A 20,382-nucleotide genomic window follows, 5' to 3' on the forward strand; every position below is an offset into this window, starting at 1 on the left:
GGAAAATGGAGCATGCTGCATAAGCAGTTGACATAAGCTATCCCTCTATGTGGGTTTTCAAGAAGCTTCTGGAAGACTACTCTCTGGGAATAGTACAGGGACTGTGTGTTGGATAGAGCATTGAACTTGCTCATCTCGAAGATCCTATCAAACTCTGAAAACCAATGATTCCATGAATAATTAATTACTTAATTAGTCTATAAACTGATATTTATCCCACAGGTGATATACATTGTTCTTTTAGTTACATAATCATTTGGTACTTCTGTGTGATTTTGGAGGTACATTTTTCCAATCTCTTCAACTGCATTGAAACCTTGGGTCTCCATAATGTAGAGCCACATTAGATTCTTTAATGTAATAGTCAGGACAGGCTGGGTTATGTTACAATAACAAGCAATCCCCAAATCTCAGTAGCTTAAAACAGCAACACAGGTCTATTTCTCACTCAGCTCATGTTCATGGTGGATTGACTTCTGCGTCATATTTGTCTTCACTACAGGATCCAGGCTGATGGAGCACCTATAACTGGAAAAATGCTGGTCACCATGGCAAAGGAAAAGAGCTTCTGCTTGAAAGTGACACTGCCCAGGGTCAGATGCATTGTTTTAAGGAGCAAATCAAAATGACTGATAATATAAAGAGCATATAGCTTATCATTTTAAAGCACTTAAATGTGGATAGAACTTTTGAAATGCTTCACTGGAATTGGAACAGTTTATTCTTTGTTCTCTTTGTTCTCAGAGCACAGAAGGTTATAGGCCTCAGAGTTAAGATCTAGTTCTTATTCAATGGTTAAGGAAAGGCAGCTAACAAGATGGAAACTAACAAGAATCCATGTATCATTATCGGGTTAGTTTTCCAATACAGAGCTTTATAACAGGTATCGATTCCAAATCTATAGCAATATTGTAGGTCTCATCCTTGGGGTAGCTGGACAGAGTCTTGGGGTGGTGAAACTCCTGAGCCTCTTGTCTTTGGTAATGACTAGCCTCACTCTTCTACTCCTGAATGCTATTGCTAATAATAATTACAAATATTATTATTTTATATGTGCTGGCAAGAAACACTGGCTAGAGCAATGGTTACTATATTCTGGAGACTAATACTAGCCTATGAACATGTCTTTACCAACCTAGTATAGTGAGAAAAATAAGTAATATTTAATGAGTGCAATTGACTGGATGTTTATGTTCCCTCAAAATTCATATATTGAAATCTTGACCTAATGTGATAGTATTTGGAGACTTTGGGGGGTAATTAGGTCAAAAGTGTGGAGCCCTCAAGAATGAGATCAGTGCCCTTATAAGAAGAGGCCTAATGGCCATCTGTGAACCAGGAAGAATGTACTTACCAAGAACCCAATCATTCTGGCATCTTCATCCCAGCCTCCCAGCCTCCAGAATGTGAGAAATAAATATTTGTTGCTTAAGCCACTCAATTTGTAGTAATGTGTTAGAGCAGCCTGGAATAAGACAGTGAGTAAGGTTTGCATAAAAGTTTTTAATTAAAAAGGCTGTACTTGATTTCAAAATTATACCCTTACTGTTTTTGAGAGAAAATAAATTTTTTGTAAATTAAAAATACACCAAAATACTGCTTATTACCTATCAGATTGACAAAAATTCAAAAGTTAAACATTAATAGCCCGGCCAGTATGGCTCAGTGGTTGAGTATCAACCTATGAACCAGGAGGTCAAGGTTCGATTCCCTGTCAGGCACATGCCTGGGTTGAGGCTCGATCCCCAGTGGGGGTGTGCAGACAGCAGCTCTAATTCTCTCTCATCATTGATGTTTCTATATATCTCTCTCCATCTCCCTTCCTCTCTGTAATCAATTAAAATATAAATATATATATATTTTAAGTTTAACCATATAATCTTTTGGTGAGGCTGTAGACTGACAGGTACTTTTATATGTTGCAGGTGGGAATGTAAAATAATATGATTTGCATGAAAAAGAATTTAGCAATATCTAGAAAAATTATATATGTATTTACACTTTGACCCAACCATCCTGCTGTTAGAAATGTCTCCCAAAGTTATACTGGCAAAATAGATATGAGATGAGCTATTAATTGCTCTAGTGTCATGGTAACAAGACACTGGAGATGCCCATTTTTTAGTGGGCTGTTGAATAAGAAGTGGCCCATCCACACAAAGGAAGCTGTAAAGAAAATAAGAAATAACTGTGTGTACTGCTATGGAGTGAATTCTAGGATATGTGTTTGTCTGTTGAAACCCACATGAAGAAAATTATGTGTGGTATGTTGCTACTTATCTAAGAAAGCTGAAGGGGGAGGGGATAAGATTACAGATATATGCTTATATTTTTAAAAAGGCTAACCCAAAACTAAAAAAAGCAAAAAAAAAAGCAAAAAAACCAGTCCTCTATAGGAGAGAGCGATCAGGGTAGAGAGGACAGGGATAGTAGCTATATTTTTTCTCTATATACTTTGGTAAATATGTCTTATTTTGTAAATTTTACATAATTATGAAATAAAGTTAAATTAAAAAATAAATCCCTGAACATTAGAATCAAAATGAAACAAATGAGTCTAACTTCTATATTGAGTAGATGCCATTACCACAGAGAGAGGAACTATTTCAAGTACTTAAAAAAAATACACCAGTAACTTCACTATATATTCTTTATGGAGTATACCCAAATAACAAAAAATATTGTAAACTTTTTTAGACTGTAATCACATTGTTGGTGGTAGAGGCAGTATCGTTGATCTAAAACTTTCTTGTGTGTGTTTTCTAGGATAAAGCAATTGGGCAATTATATTGAGGTATTTGGGAACCAAGATTTTTGCTATGGGAACAAAGATATACAAATGTAAGAACAGCGAGGTTCATTTAAATACCTTGAATCCTACCCTAGCCGGTTTGGCTCAGTGGACCTTGGTTGCAGTCTCAATTCCCAGCCCTGGTGTGTGGGAGGCAATCTATGGACATGTTTCTCTCTCTCTCTCTCTCTCTCTCTCTCCCTTCCCTTCACCCCCTCCCTCCTAAAAATCAGTGGAAAAATATCCTTGGGTGACAATGAACAACAACAAAAAAAAACACCTTGAATCCTGAATTTGAATTGGAAGTACAACTATGAACTCACAGTATATTTTGTTGTTGTTTTTTTGTGGTTTTTTTCCACAGTATATTTTATCTTAAATAAAGAAAAAAGTATTTTCCTGCTTTATCTATTGAAAAAGCCTAGAAACAAGAACAAAATAGCAAAGAGTACCCAGATTATGGCATCTAATTACCACTTCCCACTAAAAGAAATCAGAGCTTCTTGGAAAAATGGCTGGTTCCATATTTGAAACAGAAAACATACAAGTTGAGCCTGGAACATCATGACATCCAAGAAAACAAGAAAGTTATCAAGGAATCCTTAAGTCATGCAAAAAGGCTGAGCAATACAAGAGAAAGAATGACCTAGTCTCAGAAGTCATCCTGTAATTTCTGCCATATTGTATTCACTAGAAGTGAGTCACTAAGTCCAACCCGCACTCAAGGGAAGGGAAATTAGGATCCACCCATTGACGGGAGTTTCGAAGAATTGGTGGACATATCCTAAAACCACCACAATTGGTCTCCTTTTTTTCTTTTGCTTTTATCTGCTTATGGCATCCTAAAGTGATAGAAACTCTAGTCTCAGAAATTTATCCTAATATAAAAAAGACTGCAGTCAGTTTTCAATATGTTGGGGGACTATAACCTACATTTTTCTCATGAGATTAAGGTGTCTCCTTACTTATTATCAGGAGAGTCAAACTAAAAGGAACACTAATATATATATATATACATACATATATATACACATATATATGGCTAATATGCTAAGTGTCTGACTGTCTGACCAGTTGCTATGACATGCACTGACCACCAGGGGGTAGATGCTCAACTCAGGAGCTGCCATGATGCGCACTGGCCATTTACAGAGAAACAGCACCACGGACCTGGGGCCTACAAAGCAACACTCAGCTTCCCCCAAGTGGGACACAGGCCCCGCCAAAACTCTGGAGTGATACCCCACCAAATTGCAGCTGATGCTGCCAAGACCCCATGGCACAAAATGCCACCCACAACCCAACCCAGCCCAGCCCAGAAAGGGTTGCTGTGGATGCCAGGTAATGACATCATGTAGCAACACCTGGCTTCCTCTCCCTAGCGACAACTAGCCTCCTTGCAGTTTCTTCAGCCCAGGAACACGACTTGCTTTATAGCCATGTGCAAATATTTCACACTTTAACCAAATGTCTGTGAAGCGTTTTCCCGTGCCTCATCTCATTTGATCCTCACAGAAGTCCTGGAGTAGGTAGATAGGAGACTCGGTGGAACCCTATTTTCTTTTCATTAGCCAGAAAATGGAGATTTAGAAAGTTTAGAAATTTGACCTGACTGAAAAGAAGTAAGAAATGGTGGACCTTGAAAATGACTTCAGGTTTTCTCAACTGCGCAAAATATAGTCAAACACTGCTGCAGTTAAGCATTTCACCCTTTGTTCTCCCTGTGTGATCTACAATAATGATCTGCTTTCTATTGATATTTACTGCTGTGTTGCTGACAATTACCTGAAAAAGAAGTTGGGGTGCTTCACTGGGCTGGAAAAAGTTTAGCTACATCACAAAGCAGGTCTAATTCAGGAAGTTTATTCTATATATATAAAAAACTAAGTTGACTTGTGCATGCGCGATACATATAAAGCTCTTGCTGGCACCAATCGAACGTGTGTGTTTCGATCTGTCATTGTCAATCATGAATTTGGTTGACACTTCTATTATAGAGAAAGGGTGAATAGCGATATTAAAATATTTCTTCTAATTAATTTCCTTTCAATGTGCACAAATTTGTGCACCGGGTCACTAGTAGTATGTAAAATAAATTATTTTTAAAGGTGAAAATAATATATTGAAACAATTTGAAAAAAACAGAAGGATAAAGATTTTTAGGTAAGAAAATACTGAAGGAGCCTGGCCAGTGTGGCTCATTGGTTGCACAGTGACCTATGAACCAGGAGGTCATGGTTCGATTCCCAGTCAGGGCACATGCCGGGTTGTGGGCTTGATCCCCAGTGAAGGGTGTGCAGGAGGCAACCAATCGATGATTCTCTCTCATTGATGTTTCCATCTCTCTCTCTCCTTCTCCCTTCCTCTCTGAAATCAATAAAAACATATTTAAAAAAGAAAGAAAATACTGCAGGGTAGGGTAAATTCTGAAGGGTAGATTCATTTGTAGTATCACTAAAAATTCTCAGTGGGATTAAAGGAGAGCAAATGTACAGGATTGTTACAAGTAAATGAACAAAGGCCAACTCTTAGCTTCTTGTCTCCCAAATATCCCCAGGCTCATCATAATCAGAAATACTCATAGTAGGCTGGACATAATCCCATAGCTTCCTTGACTGGAAATCATATCTTGTGCAAAACACATGATATAAGCTTAACAAAAACACTATTTCCTCCTCATCTCTCAGACATCGACCTGGTCTTGTAGCAACTCTCGGATGCACTGTATCTTTCTTTTTGCATGCCTTTTTCCTCCATCATCTTATCTAATAATCTAATAAAAGAGAAATATATAAATTGACCGTCTCTTCACAATGCCCCACAGCCAATCAGGAGTGAGTATGCAAATCAATCCAACAAAGATGGTGGCAGGCCCGCCCCCTGGCTGCTCCGGGCCTCTGGGCAGCATGTCTCCTCAGGGCCTCCCTGCTGCGCTCCACATCTGTCAACCATCCTTGCAGCCTCCCTGTGGCCCAGCACCCGGCCTCAGAGGCAACCCTCTGGTGCCTGAGGTCGTAGTTCCCAGTGTCTGGAATCTTCCTCTACCCCACCCTTGCCCCGCTGCTTTGGTAAACAAACCCTAGTGTTGGAGCAGCCCTACTGGCTCGGACATGTGCAGGAGCTCGCTGGGTGCACAGTTAGCACGCCCGGGAGCCCTGGGCCAGCCAAGGGGCAATGGTGGCAGCCGTGGCAGCAGTAGCAGGTGGCTCAGCTTTGTTTTGAATAGATGAAAGAGGCCACCTACACAGTAACCCAAATTATCAGATCTCCCTCCTCCCTATCTCGCCAAATCAAGATGGGAGGGGCGATGGGCGTGGAGGGAAGGCGGATGGGGCAGGAGGTGGAGGGCGGAAGAGGGAGAGGATGATGAAGGGGGCCAATTGCATCCCACTTTCACAATGGGAAAGTGAAACGCACCCAACCTCTCCAGTCCTCCCTGCCTCCGCCGCTGCTGCACAGGCTGCTGGGGCAAGCCCGCCACGTGCCAGCAGCCAGGGGAAGGAAGGCCTATTCTTGCACGAATCTTCGTGCATCGGGCTTCTAGTATCAGATAATCTGAGTAATTCTTGGACTCTGTGCAGCATGGTCACATGAGGTGTTTATTTAAAGACACATTTCTAGAGACAACCACACACCTACCAAATCAGAAAATCTTGGATTGTAGCCCAGGAATATGTATCTTTAAAAAGATCCACAGCATGAATTTTTTTGTATGGTAAAGCTCAAGAACTACTGGATTAGGCTGTGAACATCCTGAGAACAAGGTCTGAGTCTCACTTATCTTTGCATTCTTAGTCTCTCACCGTGTATCCTTGTACCTTTACTGGCAGAACCAGCCTTAGCACTTTAGAAAGTGTTAGATAAATGACTGTGGAATTGAATTGAGTTGGAAAAGTATGCACATATTATGGAGGTTTAACTCCAGAAAGTCATGATGTGATGAGATTCTTTGGCCTTGTATGGGTTTGATAAGGTGGTCATGTATTCTTTTTGCCTGTCTAGCATCTGTTATCTCTTGTAATAATAAAACTTTATTTTTCATTATGAGAGCCACTCCTCTCTTATGCCCCATTCTTTTATTTATTTTTTTATTGCATGTTTTATTACATGTTTATAGAGAAAAGGAGAGGGAGAGAAAGATAGAAACATTGATTGGCTGCCTTCTGCACACCCCCTACTGGGGATTGAGCCCACAACTGGGCATGTGCTTTGACATGGAATTGAACCAGTGACCTCTTAGTGCATGGGAGTAGAGGGGAAGGGTAACACTCAGACCACTGAGCCACACCAGCTGGGCACACGCTCCATTCTTGTAGTTTGAGAGGAACTGATACTACTTTCTCTGCAGAGGAGGTGAATATGTGACACAGGTTTGGCCAATCAGAACACACATTCTCTCAGACTACTGTCATTGGTTCAGAAATGGATGCGTGACCCAATGAGAGCTCAGCCCCAGATTTATTGGTGCTGTTAGGAAAGAGGTGGCTTCTTCATTCTGGGTTTGCTAAGCTGGTGGAACACAAATCTGGATTTTCTAATGGCCAACTTTGACACCACCTAATCTACTTTTTGTCTCTATAGATTTGCCTATTTTGGACACTTCATATAAATAGAATTGTACAACATGTGGATATTTTTGGATGACTTCTTTCACTTAGCATAATGTTTTTAGGATTTTTCATGATGCAGCATGGAAAAGCTGGCACTCTCACTGTGTGTGGTCTCTCTGCTTCATTTCTTTTTATTGCTGAATAATATTCCCCTGTACAGATATACTCCATTTTGTTTATCCATTCATCAGTTAATAGACATTCAGATACTCCTTGACTTCACATGGATCAGTAAATTCTTTTTTATGGTTAAGTATTTTAAAACAGTGAAAGGGTTGTAATACAGATAGTCTAAATCAAATATTGAAACATGATTTGATGAGTGACGAGTGTGATTTGATGGAGACAATTAATAAACTATGGAAATTTAAGGCAGTGCTAGAAAACCAGAAATGTAACATTTATGTAACAATGCTGCATTTGTGTATTGGGCTTCAATTCACATTTGAAGTTTCATAATTATAAATCAGTGTTTCATAACTATGATATGATGGCTTTAAGGTCGGCAGCTGGTGCCTTTAAAATTCGGCTCTGAGTGTTTATCACCTGCTGATTGTCTGTCATCTGCTGATTGTCTACCTCTCTTTCCCTTTCACAGTCAGTGAAGATATTTATGATTGTTGGTAAAATAAGACTCTAGTTCCTCCCCTGGCCCCTCTCCTAAAGGCTCTGAAACAAGGACACAAACTTCTTCAAATTTTATCAGCATTTTTATGGCTAACAATTATAGGAAAGCAGATGAAATATCACAATCAATGGGTCTCTAAGAGACAGTAAAGGTGGGGCCTTGAGAATCTTTCTCTATGGATTGGGAAGAATCCATTTCTACTCTGGCCCCTAAATCCAAAGCCCCATTGCTGAGCCAAGTATACTTTTATCCTCATTAAAATGGAAGTATCTGTGATTACAAGGCAAGGTATATACCATTTATCATTTAGTATGAAAAAGTATGAGCAGATTAAAAACATTTGCAAGGGGTAATCTCAAAAATAAAGAAAAGTAGAAAGAATTATATAAAAAATCCCTTTGTATTCATAATACAATTCTTGAGCTAGTTGGGGTGAGGACCAAATGAGATCATATATAGAAAAGCCTTTAGCATAGAGCCTTAATCTCAGTTGCCTTTCAGTAATGAATTCTGCACCAGTCAAGTTTCAATTGAAGAAGCAGAACCTCTAAGTAGAGGTTTATTATAGGGATTTGACCTTATAATTGTGGGGGCTGGTTTCATAGTCTATGAGGCTGTTGTCTTTGTGCCTGGTGATGGAGCCTAAAAGTTAGCAGAATGAGCTAGAACCTGCATGTCTATCACTGCCTCCAAGCCTCCAACTTCAGTGATGTGAGTGACCAGCAGAAGATGGTGTTCTTTGTCATGGGGATAAATGCATAGCTTGCTCCGCAGTTGGAGTTGCTAAAGTAGGATCAGGAGTTAAAGGAGCTATGGGTCTGGGGGCTACCTCATGCCAATAAGATCAGTATCAGATAAGTATGTGAGCTACAAGAGAGCCTAGTACCCTGCAGTGACTTTTCTTTTCTTTTCTTTTTTTTTTTTAGCGGTCACAAAGGCAATTTATTAACAGAAAATAATTTGAGGAGTCCTGTTCACAGACGGCAACCACGGCGACCCCCCTTTCTGCGGGTGCTGTCGGAGGGGATGGGAGTGACATCCTCAATCCGTCCGATCTTCATTCCCGAGCGGGCAAGGGCTCTTAGAGCTGACTGGGTCCCTGGTCCAGGGGTCTTGGTCCTATTTCCTCCTGTGGCCCGGAGTTTGATGTGAAGAGCAGTGATGCCCAGCTCCTTGCACCTCTGGGCCACATCCTGGGCAGCCAACATGGCAGCATATGGAGAGGACTCATCTCGGTCAGCCTTCACCTTCATCCCACCAGTCACACGGCAGATGGTTTCCTTGCCAGAAAGATCCGTGACATGGACGAAAGTGTCATTGAAGGATGCAAAGATGTGGCAGACACCAAATACATTTTCTCCTTCAGCCACCTGAGGCCCGAGGCTGATGACCTGTTCTTCCTTCTTTTCCTTCCCCGTACGAGGTGCCATTTCTGCGTGTCTCGTCCAGACTCCGCCACCGGAAAGAGCTGCAGTGACTTTTCAACATAAAAAATGTGGCTGTGACTTCACTTTGCCTTCCAAATCTCATGCAAGATGTTTCTTGTGGCTTGCTAGTCCAGAATTATGCAGGGAAAGGAGTTCAGGGATATGTAGTTTCTGTTATCTATCACTGTGTAACAAACTGCCCCCAAACCCATAGCTTAAAACAGTAACAATCATTTATTTAGCTCAGGAAAATGCAATTTGGGCAGGGCTCAGTGAGGACAGCTTATCTGTGCTCATTGGACATCAACTAGGGTGGCTCTAGTTGAGCAGAGGCTGGCTGGGGACTGGAGTCATCTGAAGGCTAGCTCCTCCCATGTCTGGTGGTTCATGCTAGCTGTCAGCTGGAACAGTTGGCAGTCTCGTTTTGTGTGGTTTCTCTGACATGGCAGCTGCATGGTAGGCAGGCTTTTTATTGGAGATTCAGGATTCCAAAGATATATGACCCGAGAGAGAGAATGAGCGATACAGAAAGAGAGAGAGAGAGAGAGGGGTTGGGGGGAGGAGAGAGGGAAATAGACTTTCTATTCTGGTTCTGTCATTTATTAGCTATGTCACTTTAAGCAGGTCATTTATTCTCTCTGAACCTTGGTTCTCAAATTTTATAAATCAGGACTTATTTTGGGTTGCCCAGAAGAAAACCTCGGGGCAATAACTGGAGTGAAAGTGGTTTTTTTGGGAGTTAATCCCAGGAATTATCTGAAGGTTATCTGGGGCGGATACAGTGAAGGGAAGTATGTTAGTAATAGGCACTTAATTAAGCAAGTTACTCCTGTGGGCAACTAGTACTAAAACCTCTGGGGAACCCTGGAAAACACTGCAGAATTTCAGAGCTGTCTCACCCAAGGATGGAGGGAACTGGGATCCTTATACATTAACTCCCATCAGTCATTGGTTAAGGACTGGGGAGGGGTGCGTTAATTCCTCAGTACGGAATTTGTTCTGCGAAGTTTGTCCATGCAGGTGAGGAAAACTCCAAAGGGATATAGGCATTGCTAGCAAAAAATTAAAGATTTCACTGGAAATAGTAAGAGCTGAAGGGATATGAATGAGGCATTGACAGGCTTTGCTACAGAGGATATTAGTTGTTTTTTTAAGGTGGTTGAGTTATTAAAAGTGAGATGATATAAAAAAAAAAAATCCTCTCCTGGTGGGATGGCTTCTCTCCTTGCTTTGGCATTCCCCCAGAGCAGGATTCAAGAGAGCCCTGGAGCACCCCACTCCAGGACCCCCTCCCCCACCATCATAGAGTTTTCTTTTCTTTTTTGGGGGGAGGGGTTGTTAATTTTCACCCGAGAATATTTTTTTCCCATTGATTTTTAGACAGTGGAAGGGAGAGGGAGACAGAGAGAAAGAAACATCAATGCATCAATTGGTTACTGTGAGAGAGACACCTCAATTGGTTGCCTCCTGCATGCCCTGATGGATTGAGCCTGCAACCCTTTAGTTTAGTACGCTGGTCCACACCCTATCCACTGAGCCAAACCAGCTAGGGCCCTGGAGCTTCCAACAGTCCCACATCACCACTGTCAATTTCCTAAAAGGCAGTATGGAGAAATGGCAAGCATTGGCATGGATTACCTCCCTTCCTCAATGGATTTAAGAGCTAATTATCTTAAATTCTACCTATATCTCTAATAACCGGTTACTAACCAGCTCAGACCATACGGCTGGTTCCTCATAACTGAGATTTATTCACAAAAGGCTAGCTATCCTCCTTAATCTTATTCAGGCTCTTACTCTTTCTAGACCCTCCCCTCCCCCAATGTGTTCTAGAACGCATGATCTGGTGACATTGTCCAAGAATGACTGCAAACACACCTTATTATATTGGGCTCCTAAATTTGTGGTCATTTGATAGTTAACCACATATCTTTTAAAAAATTATATATTTTAAAAATTGATTTCAGAGAGGAAGGGAGAGGGAGAGATAGCAATATCAATAATGAGAATCATTGATTGGCTGCCTCCTGCACGCCCCCTACTGGGGATGGAGCCCACAACCCAGGCAGGTACCCTTGACCAGAATGGAAAACGGGACCCTTCAGTCCCCAGGCCAAACCGACTAGGGTCCACACAACTTTGAAGGTTTTGGTACGATTTTGGTGTGCAGGATTAGGGGAGGACAGGCAAGAGGGAAAAGCAGAGTGTGGGTGTGTGTTTGTGTGTGAAGTTCTTACAACAACGCGTTTTGAGGTGTGTGAGTCGGGAGGATGTGACTTGGCGCTGTGAATATAAGGGAAGAGACCATTGTGAAAGGGGCAAGCTTGGTGCCTCACACAGAAGATAAGCAATAGCTTGGTGTCCGAAGGCTGGAGTCCCAGTGCCTGCTGCCACTGCCAGCTCGGCAATGCTCCTCGAGTCTTTCCCCGTGGGAATGGCAGGCAGTACTCAGGGTTACGGCGGGGAGCGAGGGGACATGCCAGCAGCGCGCTCAGAGCGGTGTTGCAGCAGGGTGCGCGCGCCAATCTTTTCTCCTCTATTAAGAAAAAGGCGGGTTAGATAATGCCGTCCACATCCCAGTAAATAGTCAGGCTACGTAGCGGCATGTGGAAGGCCCGGAACCCCCGCCGCCCCCTTTCCTTGCTCCTACCCTGGGAGGGACCCCGCGCGGCCGTGGGGGGGGGGCCGAGCTCCCCGCTCTGAGCGTCCAGGCGCCCCCACCCCGCACTCCTCTCTGCTCTGTTGCCGGGGCTCGGGCACCGCCTAACTCTAGCGCGGGCCAATGGCGACGCGGCCCGGGCTCCGCCCAGCTCCAGAGCGGGCCAATGGAGACGCGGCGCGAGCACCGCCCTGACCGTGCGCGGGCCAATAGCGGCGTGGCCCGGGACGGGGCCGCCCTCGGGGAGGCGGGGAGGCGGGGAGGCGGCCGCCGGCTCCGCCCCGCTCCCCTCTGACCCGGTGTCTTGTTTCTCCGTCTTCCTGTTCCAAACCACGTGGACACGTGGGGAGCTGCGGGTCCGCGGTAGGGAACCCGGGTCGCCACCGCAGCTGTCGCCGCCGCCGGGGGTGCGACCCCGCGCCTGTCCGAAGTAGCCGCACCTCGGGCGCCCACGCCTTGCGCAGAGCGCGCACATGGCGACTCAGGCGCACTCCCTCAGCTACGCGGGCTGCAACTTCTTGCGCCAGCGTCTGGTTCTGTCGACTCTGAGCGGGCGCCCGGTCAAAATTCGAAAGATCCGGGCCAGAGACGACAACCCGGGCCTCCGAGGTAATTGGGGACTGGCAGCGCGGAGGGTGCGTGCGGGGGGCCCGGGGAGACCGCGCTGATGTCCTGGGGGCCGGCGCGCGGGGAGCCTCAGGGTCCCGCGGGCGCTTTGGGGAGGGCGGGTGGCGGGTGGCTGGTGGCCCCCAATCACGAACGCACCCGAGGCGGTGGGGAGGCGGGGTCGGGCCCGAGCGGGTGAGCTCGGAGGGGTGAGCTCCGCCGTGCGCCGCGCGCCGCGTCTCCAGGGCGCTGGTTGTAAACAGGTCCACGTTTTCCAGCATTACGTGTTGCAGCAAATCCCAGGGTTCGCTCCCTCGCTTGTCTCCAGTCCCTCTTGCTCTCTCCATACACGTCTCAAAGGAGAAAAAACAGTTTGTTGGACCGGAATGTGGTGACTGGGCAGATGTAAAGATGGAGGGGGATTTGGAGCGAAGAGTACCGCTGGTTGGTTCCGTGCCCTGTCCCAAAACGGGTCTCAGTGGCAGCTGCCCCCTTGGACAGCGGCTGTCCCTGTCGCCATGATTTCTCGCCTGCCCTCACACCTTCCCCTGCCTGTGGATTAAAGAATCTTTGAAAATGCTGTTTGCTTTCCACGGTGGTGACGGTGATTGATGTGCGCAGGACAGGAGCTTTGAGATAAATTTTTAACAGTCAGGGGCCTAATTGCCTTGACTTGAGTAAAGTGTTGGTGACAAGCGCTAAACTACAGGCTTCCAAGCTCCCCTTTTTTTGCCCGACAAAAGTAGATAGATTAAAAGTAGGCCCCGTTTAAACACACATAGATTAAATGGCTCCGATTTTCAACTGGTTCCCTGGAGTAAGACGCATGCATTTTTTTAAAAAAGCTTCCGTGTGTTTATCCCAAATTGGGAGACTCCGTTGAAGAAAGAAAGGGAAAAGAACAAAACACAACCAACCCTTGTCTGCAGATTGAAGGAGATGGTTTGTGGTTGGCCCTGGAAGCTTTCTGGGTCGTGTTGATGTATTTAATTTTTTTTTTTTTTTTTTTTGCACTGGCTTCTGTACCAGGTGGCCAGCCAGTTTCATCATCTGGCTGTCTGTTCTGGACAGTTACATTTGTGCCTCTCTTGAAAGGTGATTGGTTGCACGGTCAAGGAAAAATGCCATGTCATTGATGGAGATACAAGGTTAGGAAAGAAAGAACCAGAAGACCTCCATGCCGTGGAGAGGAACCTGGTGACAGTGGGAAAGGCTTACCTTGGTACATGATTCTTGCCCTTGCTGTAACTGAAGACGTTAAGGAGAGACTGCTAGCCTGGTTTATGTTAGATGCCCTTCTCCTCCGCGTCTCTGCCCTTATTTTGAGTCTGGCCCTTGGGCAGAGCAATTGCTTGATTGCTCTACTCTGTGGTATTCCCAGCCAGCTCTCCCGTGCGCCTCCCGAATTAGCCTAGAGAACTCACCCCACTAGCTGGATATGGAAAGAAGACAGGCTTTTACGTCTGTGAATACTGGGCATAGCTATTTTCTTTTTTAGAGAGAGGAAGGGAAAGCGATAGAGATAGAAACATCGATGAGGGAGGAAGTCATCGATTGGCTGCCTTCTGGGGTTCGAGTCCAAAACCCCAGCATGTACCCTAACCAGTAATGGAACTGGCAACCTCTTGGTTCCTGGGTCGATGCTCAACTGCTGAGCCACATTGGCCAGGCTTTCTTTCTTTTTCTTTTTTTAAAGGAATAGTAGAAGTACTTTATCCTGGAGATTGGGATTTCTCATGGCAATCTAGTGCCCAAGATAAAATTTTAGTGTTTGTCTCTGTTTTTCTTTTAAAATCCTCTCCTAAGGATATTTTTCTTTCTTTTTCTAATTTTATTTTAAAAATATATTAAAGTTGGGACCCTAAAGCGCTTGGCAGCTGTTCATACTCAGTGCTGGGAGGGCCAGACTATGCAGCTACCAGACTCCCAAGTTTCTCCCAGCCTGGCGACCTGGCGGTGGAAGCATCGCAGGTTTTAAGCCCCTGCAGGGTAGTGAGTGAATTGAATCCCCAGACATCCTCCTGCGCTTGCACTCACCATAGCTCCCGAGAATATTTTCCCATTGATTTTCAGAGAGTGTGGAAGAGAGTGAAAGACAGAAATATTGATGTGAGAGAAACACATTGATTGGTTGCCTCCTGCACATGCCCAAACCAGGGCCGGAGCCAGGATGAGCTTGCAACCAAGGTACATGCCCTTCACAGGAATTGAACCCGAGACCCTTTGGTCAGCAGGCTGACGCTCTATCCACTGAGCCAAACCGGCTAGGGCTGGTGTTTGTGTCTTGACAGGTGGCCTCCAAACTAATGTTTCAATGTTCCAAAGGATGCTTTCCTGCCTTCCCTCTCCACTGTCTGTGAGCATCTCCTCACTGCCACACACACAAGCAGGGCTTGGCCATTTGGCATTTTCCTGAGAAGATGCCAGTTCTGATCCCTGGGAGAGGTAGCACTAGTTAGCAAATGTGCTGGTATTTTTTGAGGAATACTATGTATAGCATTACTTGCCTTACCTTATTAATAGACTAGGGGAAGAAAGAGGCGCCTAATTTAGACCTCCTTGTGCTGGCTTCAAGGTCTCAAAAATTGTACAGACATTGTTTACTTTCTTATAGAAGTAACTGAGATATAGGTATATACTAGTACAGTTGTCCTTTCGTATCCATGGTTTACACATCTGCAGATTCAAACAATTGTGGGTCGAAAATACTCAGAAAAAAAAATATCCCAGGAAGTTTCAAAAAGCAAAACTTGAATTTGCCACTCACCAAGCTCTATGCTGAATCCATGCAAATGAAATGATGTGTAGGCATACCTGCTGTAGCCTGATTCTGTTTTTTCATCTATAAAGTGGGGCTGGTACTGCAGCATTTTATATAAGGGATTTGATCATTTACATAGTCTTATATCTGCAGGGTCCTGGAACCAATCCTCCACGGTTGCCAAGGGATGACTGTACATGCATTCATAGATATGCATGGATATATGTATATATACTCATGTAAGTGTATGTGCATATACACATATACATAGATACATATAGCCCCTGACACATGTTATCTGGTGATAGTCAAGCAAATCCTTGTGAAGATGCAGCCAATGGGCTGCGTTACCAGTCACCTTTCCCTTTCTGACTTTTCCTGAACTGAGATTCTGAGAGTTGGAAAAAACACAGAGCATTTCCAATAAAATCTTCTGCTTGCAGCTTATGTGCAGAATTACATCTCTCAAAAGTGCTTGCTTCAACATTCCTGCTGGTGTGGGCTTTGGAGGGTGGGGGTGGTGCAGTCATTCAGAAAAGGTTTATTGAACCCCAGTATGTGCAAGGCTTTGTGGGGGTGTAAATGAGAGAAGCTGGTTTCCCCACTCTCCAGGAGTTTTCTAAGAAAGAGCTTGACAGAGTAGCTGGAGTAACTTGAAGTAGGAAGAGCTGAATGTTGTAAAGGGGCTCATTGGTATAAGAGCGAGACTTCCCTGGAGGTTATGAAGGAAGGCTTTCTGGGTCTGCTTCTGATCTGGGCAGATAGGATTGAGATGGTGGCTACGAGGATCATTGTAGGTGAAAGAAACAGCTTTTAAGTCAAAGAGTTCTTTTTAAAAAATGTATTCTGTTGAGGTAGAATCTTTAATTTGTCATAGATGTAGTAGTTTGGTGGTTAAGAGCTTGGGCTCAGAATTAGACCTCAGTTTGAGTCCTGGTTCTGCATTTGCTATTAGCTCTTGGACCTTGAGCAAATTCTTTAACATTTCTGATTCTGTTTTTTCATCTATAAAGTGGGGCTGGTACTACCAACTTCATAGAGTCATTGTGAAGATTAAATGAAATAACACTTCAAAGTGCACTGAACAGTGCCTGGCATTTAGGAAGAGTAAGTGTTAGCTGGTTTTATCATATATACTTCTACCCACTGGGAATAGTTCTCTCTGGGATCTGAAATCTGTTCCCCCATCTATATGAAAACTTTTCAGATATTTAAAGGGAATTATGACTTCTCTTTGTTTTTTCGGTCTAAAGGCTTTCTTTTTTGCGATGGCTTCCAGATATTTGTGTGTTATGTCATGTGTAATGTAATGGTTCTTTACCAGGGGCAGTTTTGCTCCCCAGGAGACATTTTTTTAAAAAAAAATTGAATTCAGAGAGGAAGAGAGAGGGAGAGAGAGATAGAAGCATCAATGATGAGAATCATTGATTGGCTACCTCTTGCATGCCCCCTATTGGAGATCAAGCCCACAACCCAGGCATGTGCCCTTGACTGGAATCGAAACTGGGACCCTTCATTCTGTAGGCCAACACTCTATCCACTGAGCCAAACCTGCTAAGGCTGGAGACATTTTTTTGTTGTCACAACTGGGAGGCTGCTCCTGGCATGCAGTGGGTAGAGCCCAGGGATGCTGCTAGACATCCTAAAATGCATCAGACAGCTCCCCACACAAAGAATTATTCTGTCCAGAATATCAATAGTGCTGATGTTGAAAAACCCCGACCGTCTGGACTTAATTATTAAGCCTTTTATTTTCTCCAATCCCTAATGTTTGGGAAAGCAGTATGTGGTCCCAAGAAAACTGTACAAGGATTCAGAAGGGGATGAAACAGCTCAAACTCTGTGACTTCTGACAGATCAGTTAATCTTTTAAATAAAACTGCCTTCTTCCAAGCAAAGGGATTATAAATAATGAGAAGAATTTGAACCCCCCCCCCCCCAAAAAAAAGATGATCTTGGAATGGTTTTTATTATATAACCACATGTAATTTTTGCTTCACTCTTAAGGAGTATGAACAATTATGTTGTCTCATTGGACTCTTCCTGTCATTGAGGAGGAAATACATATTTTTTGATTGCTCTTTTACTAAAAGTAAAAAAAGCCAAGATGGTTAAGTGTGATAGCTGGTGAAGTTGAACATCCCTGAGTGACAGACTCCCCAGGAAAGAGAGTTCATCCACCTCTAGCCTGGAGGGCCTGTTCTCACATCCAACTGCATGATGGACATGGCTGTTGCTCATGTTGTAAAGCAGCTGTCCAAAATGCCTCTGCCTCTGGATTTCTCAAGGGCTTTGTCTTGCAGGGTTCAGTTTAGTTAACATTTTCTTGGTAAGGTGAGGTCTAAATGGAAAAAAATTCACCAGAATGATAGCTGTTTAAAGTGGGAACATAGAAATGATGGACTTGGCAAGAGCACTGGTTTAGTAGTTAGGACGCAGGACTGCCACCACCCAAGTTCCTGAGCAGATCATGTGACCAAGCGTCACAGTCTTCCCCTGGGAAATTAGAGCAAGTTTTGGGTCCATAGGAGTGTTGCACTTGGCTTAACCAGATGAGATTCTGAAAAAGGAGGGGTAAATAGAGTTTTAATCAAAAGAATCCTTTAAAATATTCTGATTAAACTTGCTACATAGAGGTTCTTTGAGAGGTAAAACATCTTTTGATTAAACTGATGCATTGTTTTAGGATCAATCTGGCTGTTCGTAAATTGGATTTTCTAAGAGGAGAATTGTAAGGGAAAACTGTTTTTCTCCTCTACTCTCCATACTTTTGACACCTGATAAGTGGTTCCCCCCCTACATCAAGTAATTCTCTAGTTCTCAGCTGACACAAACTTAACTCTTAAGCTATCTGTTATGGGGATAAGAATCAGATCCCAAAAGGTAAGAACTCAGTCCCACAAGACTGCCCCTACTTCAGATGCCAACACAAGTCCTGATAGCAAATCTTGGTCACTTGCACTTCTGACCACCCAGCTGTAAATTGGGGGTTTCCGCAATCCCCACCTTGAGTCTGATAATCTGTTAGAATGACTCAAAGCTCAGGGAAACATTGCTTACACTTGCCAGTTTATTATAAAGGATATTAAAAGGGATACTGATAAGCAGCCAGATGAAGAGTTATATATAACTACTTCAGGTTTGGAAGGGTCCTGAAGTAGGGTCTGCCACCTTCCGAGACCTTGGATTCCTTCCCTAATCTACAAGTTCTCTCCTTGTTCGACAGTTTTTATAGGTCTTAATCTCTGTGTTTGACATGCTCTCTGCCCCACTTCCATTCCTGCCTAGGCCTGAAAGTTCCAACCTTCATCCCCCCCCACCCCCCCCCCAACCTTCTAATCATTTGGTCTTTCTGGTAACCAGCCCCAAGCTCCATTCTGAAGCTAAGTCATCTCATCAGCATAAACTGTAGTGCTTTCAAAGGGACTCCTTATGAATAACTTTTAAAAGACGCTCTATCACTTTGGAACTTCCAAGGATTTTAGGAGGTCTATGCCAGGAACCAGGACACAGACCAAATGTATTTTTTGTTGTACCGCAAGGATGTACCAGTATGGTCTGGGACTCAGAATTGTTGATAGATAAGTAGATTTGGGGAAGGCCGAAGACTATCTTATCTTATCTAATAAAAGAGAAACATGCAAATTGACCGTACCCCCACTACACTCACCAGCCACGCCCACCAACCAATCAGGATCGAGTATGCAAATAAATCCACCCAAGATGGCGGCAGCCACGGAGCTGGAGCGAACAAGCTTGGGTTGCCTCTGGCGATGGAGAAGCCAAGCTTCCTGCCTGCCCTGGCCGGCTGTGGGCTCCGCTCAAGGCTACAAAGTTTCAATTATAGAAGATAAATAAATCCCACATACCTGCTTCCAGCCGCTGTGGCCTCCGCTCAAGGCGGGTCTGGGAGCCTGGGTTGCCCGGGGCCGTGGCCAGCCTGCGAACAGCCCTCAGCCCCTCACCCAGGCTGGCCAGGCACCACAGCAGGGACCCCCACCATGAAGGGGGTATAGCCAGCTGGCAAACAGCCACCAGCCCCTCACCCAGGCTGGCCACACCTTCATGGGGTGAGGGTCCCCTCTGGGGGACTTGGCCAGCCTACAAACAGTCATCAGCCCCTCACTCAGGCTGGCCAGGCACCCACCCCCAGCGGGGACCCTCACCTCATGGGGACGTGGCCGGCCTGCAAACCACCACAGGCCTCTCGCCCAGGCCACCCCACACCCCAAGGGAACCCCACCCTGATCCGGGACACCCTTCAGGGCAAACCAGCTGGCCCCCACCTGTGCACCAGCCTCTATACTAATAAAAGGGTAATATGCTAATTAGACTGGGAGACCTTCCAGGAGACCTTCTGGACATTCTTCTGGACAAAGCCATGGTGGCAAGGCCGAGGTAGAGGCGGTTAGAGGCCAAGAGGGGAGGGCAGTTGTGGGTGATCAGGCTGGTGGGGGCGGGGCCGTTGGGGGTAAGCAGACCAGCAGGGGGGCCAGTTGGGGGCAAGCAGGCCATCAGTGGGGGTCAGTTGGAGTTGATCAGGACAGCAGGGGGGGGCATTTTGGAGTGAGCAGGGCAGCAGGGGGGCAATTAGGGGTGAGCAGGCCAGTGGGGAAGGAAGGTGGGGGCAAGCAGGCTGGCAGGCAGAGTGGTTAGGGGCAATCAGGCAGGCAGGCAGGTGAGCGGTTAGGAGCCAGCAGTCCCGGATTGCGAGAGGGATGTCCGACTACCGATTTAGGCCCGATCCCTGTAAACTGGCAGTAGGACATCCTTTGAGCGGTCCCAGATTGGAGAGGGTGCAGGCTGGGTTGAGGAACACCTCCTCCCTCATGCACGAATTTTGTGCACCGGCCACTAGTCCTAATGATAAGTGTAGATTGAATATTGCCCTGTTACTTGG

The 20,382-nt window shown here is 44.9% G+C and overlaps 2 protein-coding genes across 2 annotated transcripts in view; one reads left to right on the top strand and one right to left on the bottom strand.

The window, feature by feature from the left end:
• Nucleotides 1–8,942: 8,942 nt before the first annotated feature.
• Nucleotides 8,943–9,504, bottom strand: LOC139020533 (small ribosomal subunit protein uS11-like). The gene has a single exon (XM_070430163.1). The coding sequence runs from the start codon at nucleotides 9,457–9,459 to the stop codon at nucleotides 9,004–9,006; it is 456 nt and encodes a 151-aa protein (XP_070286264.1). The 5' UTR covers nucleotides 9,460–9,504; the 3' UTR covers nucleotides 8,943–9,003.
• A 2,929-nt stretch (nucleotides 9,505–12,433) lies between these two features.
• Nucleotides 12,434–20,382, top strand: part of RCL1 (RNA terminal phosphate cyclase like 1) — a 65,232-nt gene continuing 57,283 nt past the window's right edge. Inside the window, exon 1 of the mRNA XM_070431598.1 lies at nucleotides 12,434–12,724. Within this exon, the coding sequence (XP_070287699.1) occupies nucleotides 12,589–12,724 (136 nt within the window). The 5' untranslated portion in view covers nucleotides 12,434–12,588. The remainder of the gene's footprint in view (nucleotides 12,725–20,382) is intronic.

Source organism: Myotis yumanensis, unplaced genomic scaffold (genome assembly GCF_028538775.1).
Source record: "Myotis yumanensis isolate MYYU_CA2020_CCGP unplaced genomic scaffold, mMyoYum1.0.hap1 SCAF_12, whole genome shotgun sequence".
In the NCBI taxonomy this organism is placed as follows: Eukaryota; Metazoa; Chordata; class Mammalia; order Chiroptera; family Vespertilionidae; genus Myotis; species Myotis yumanensis.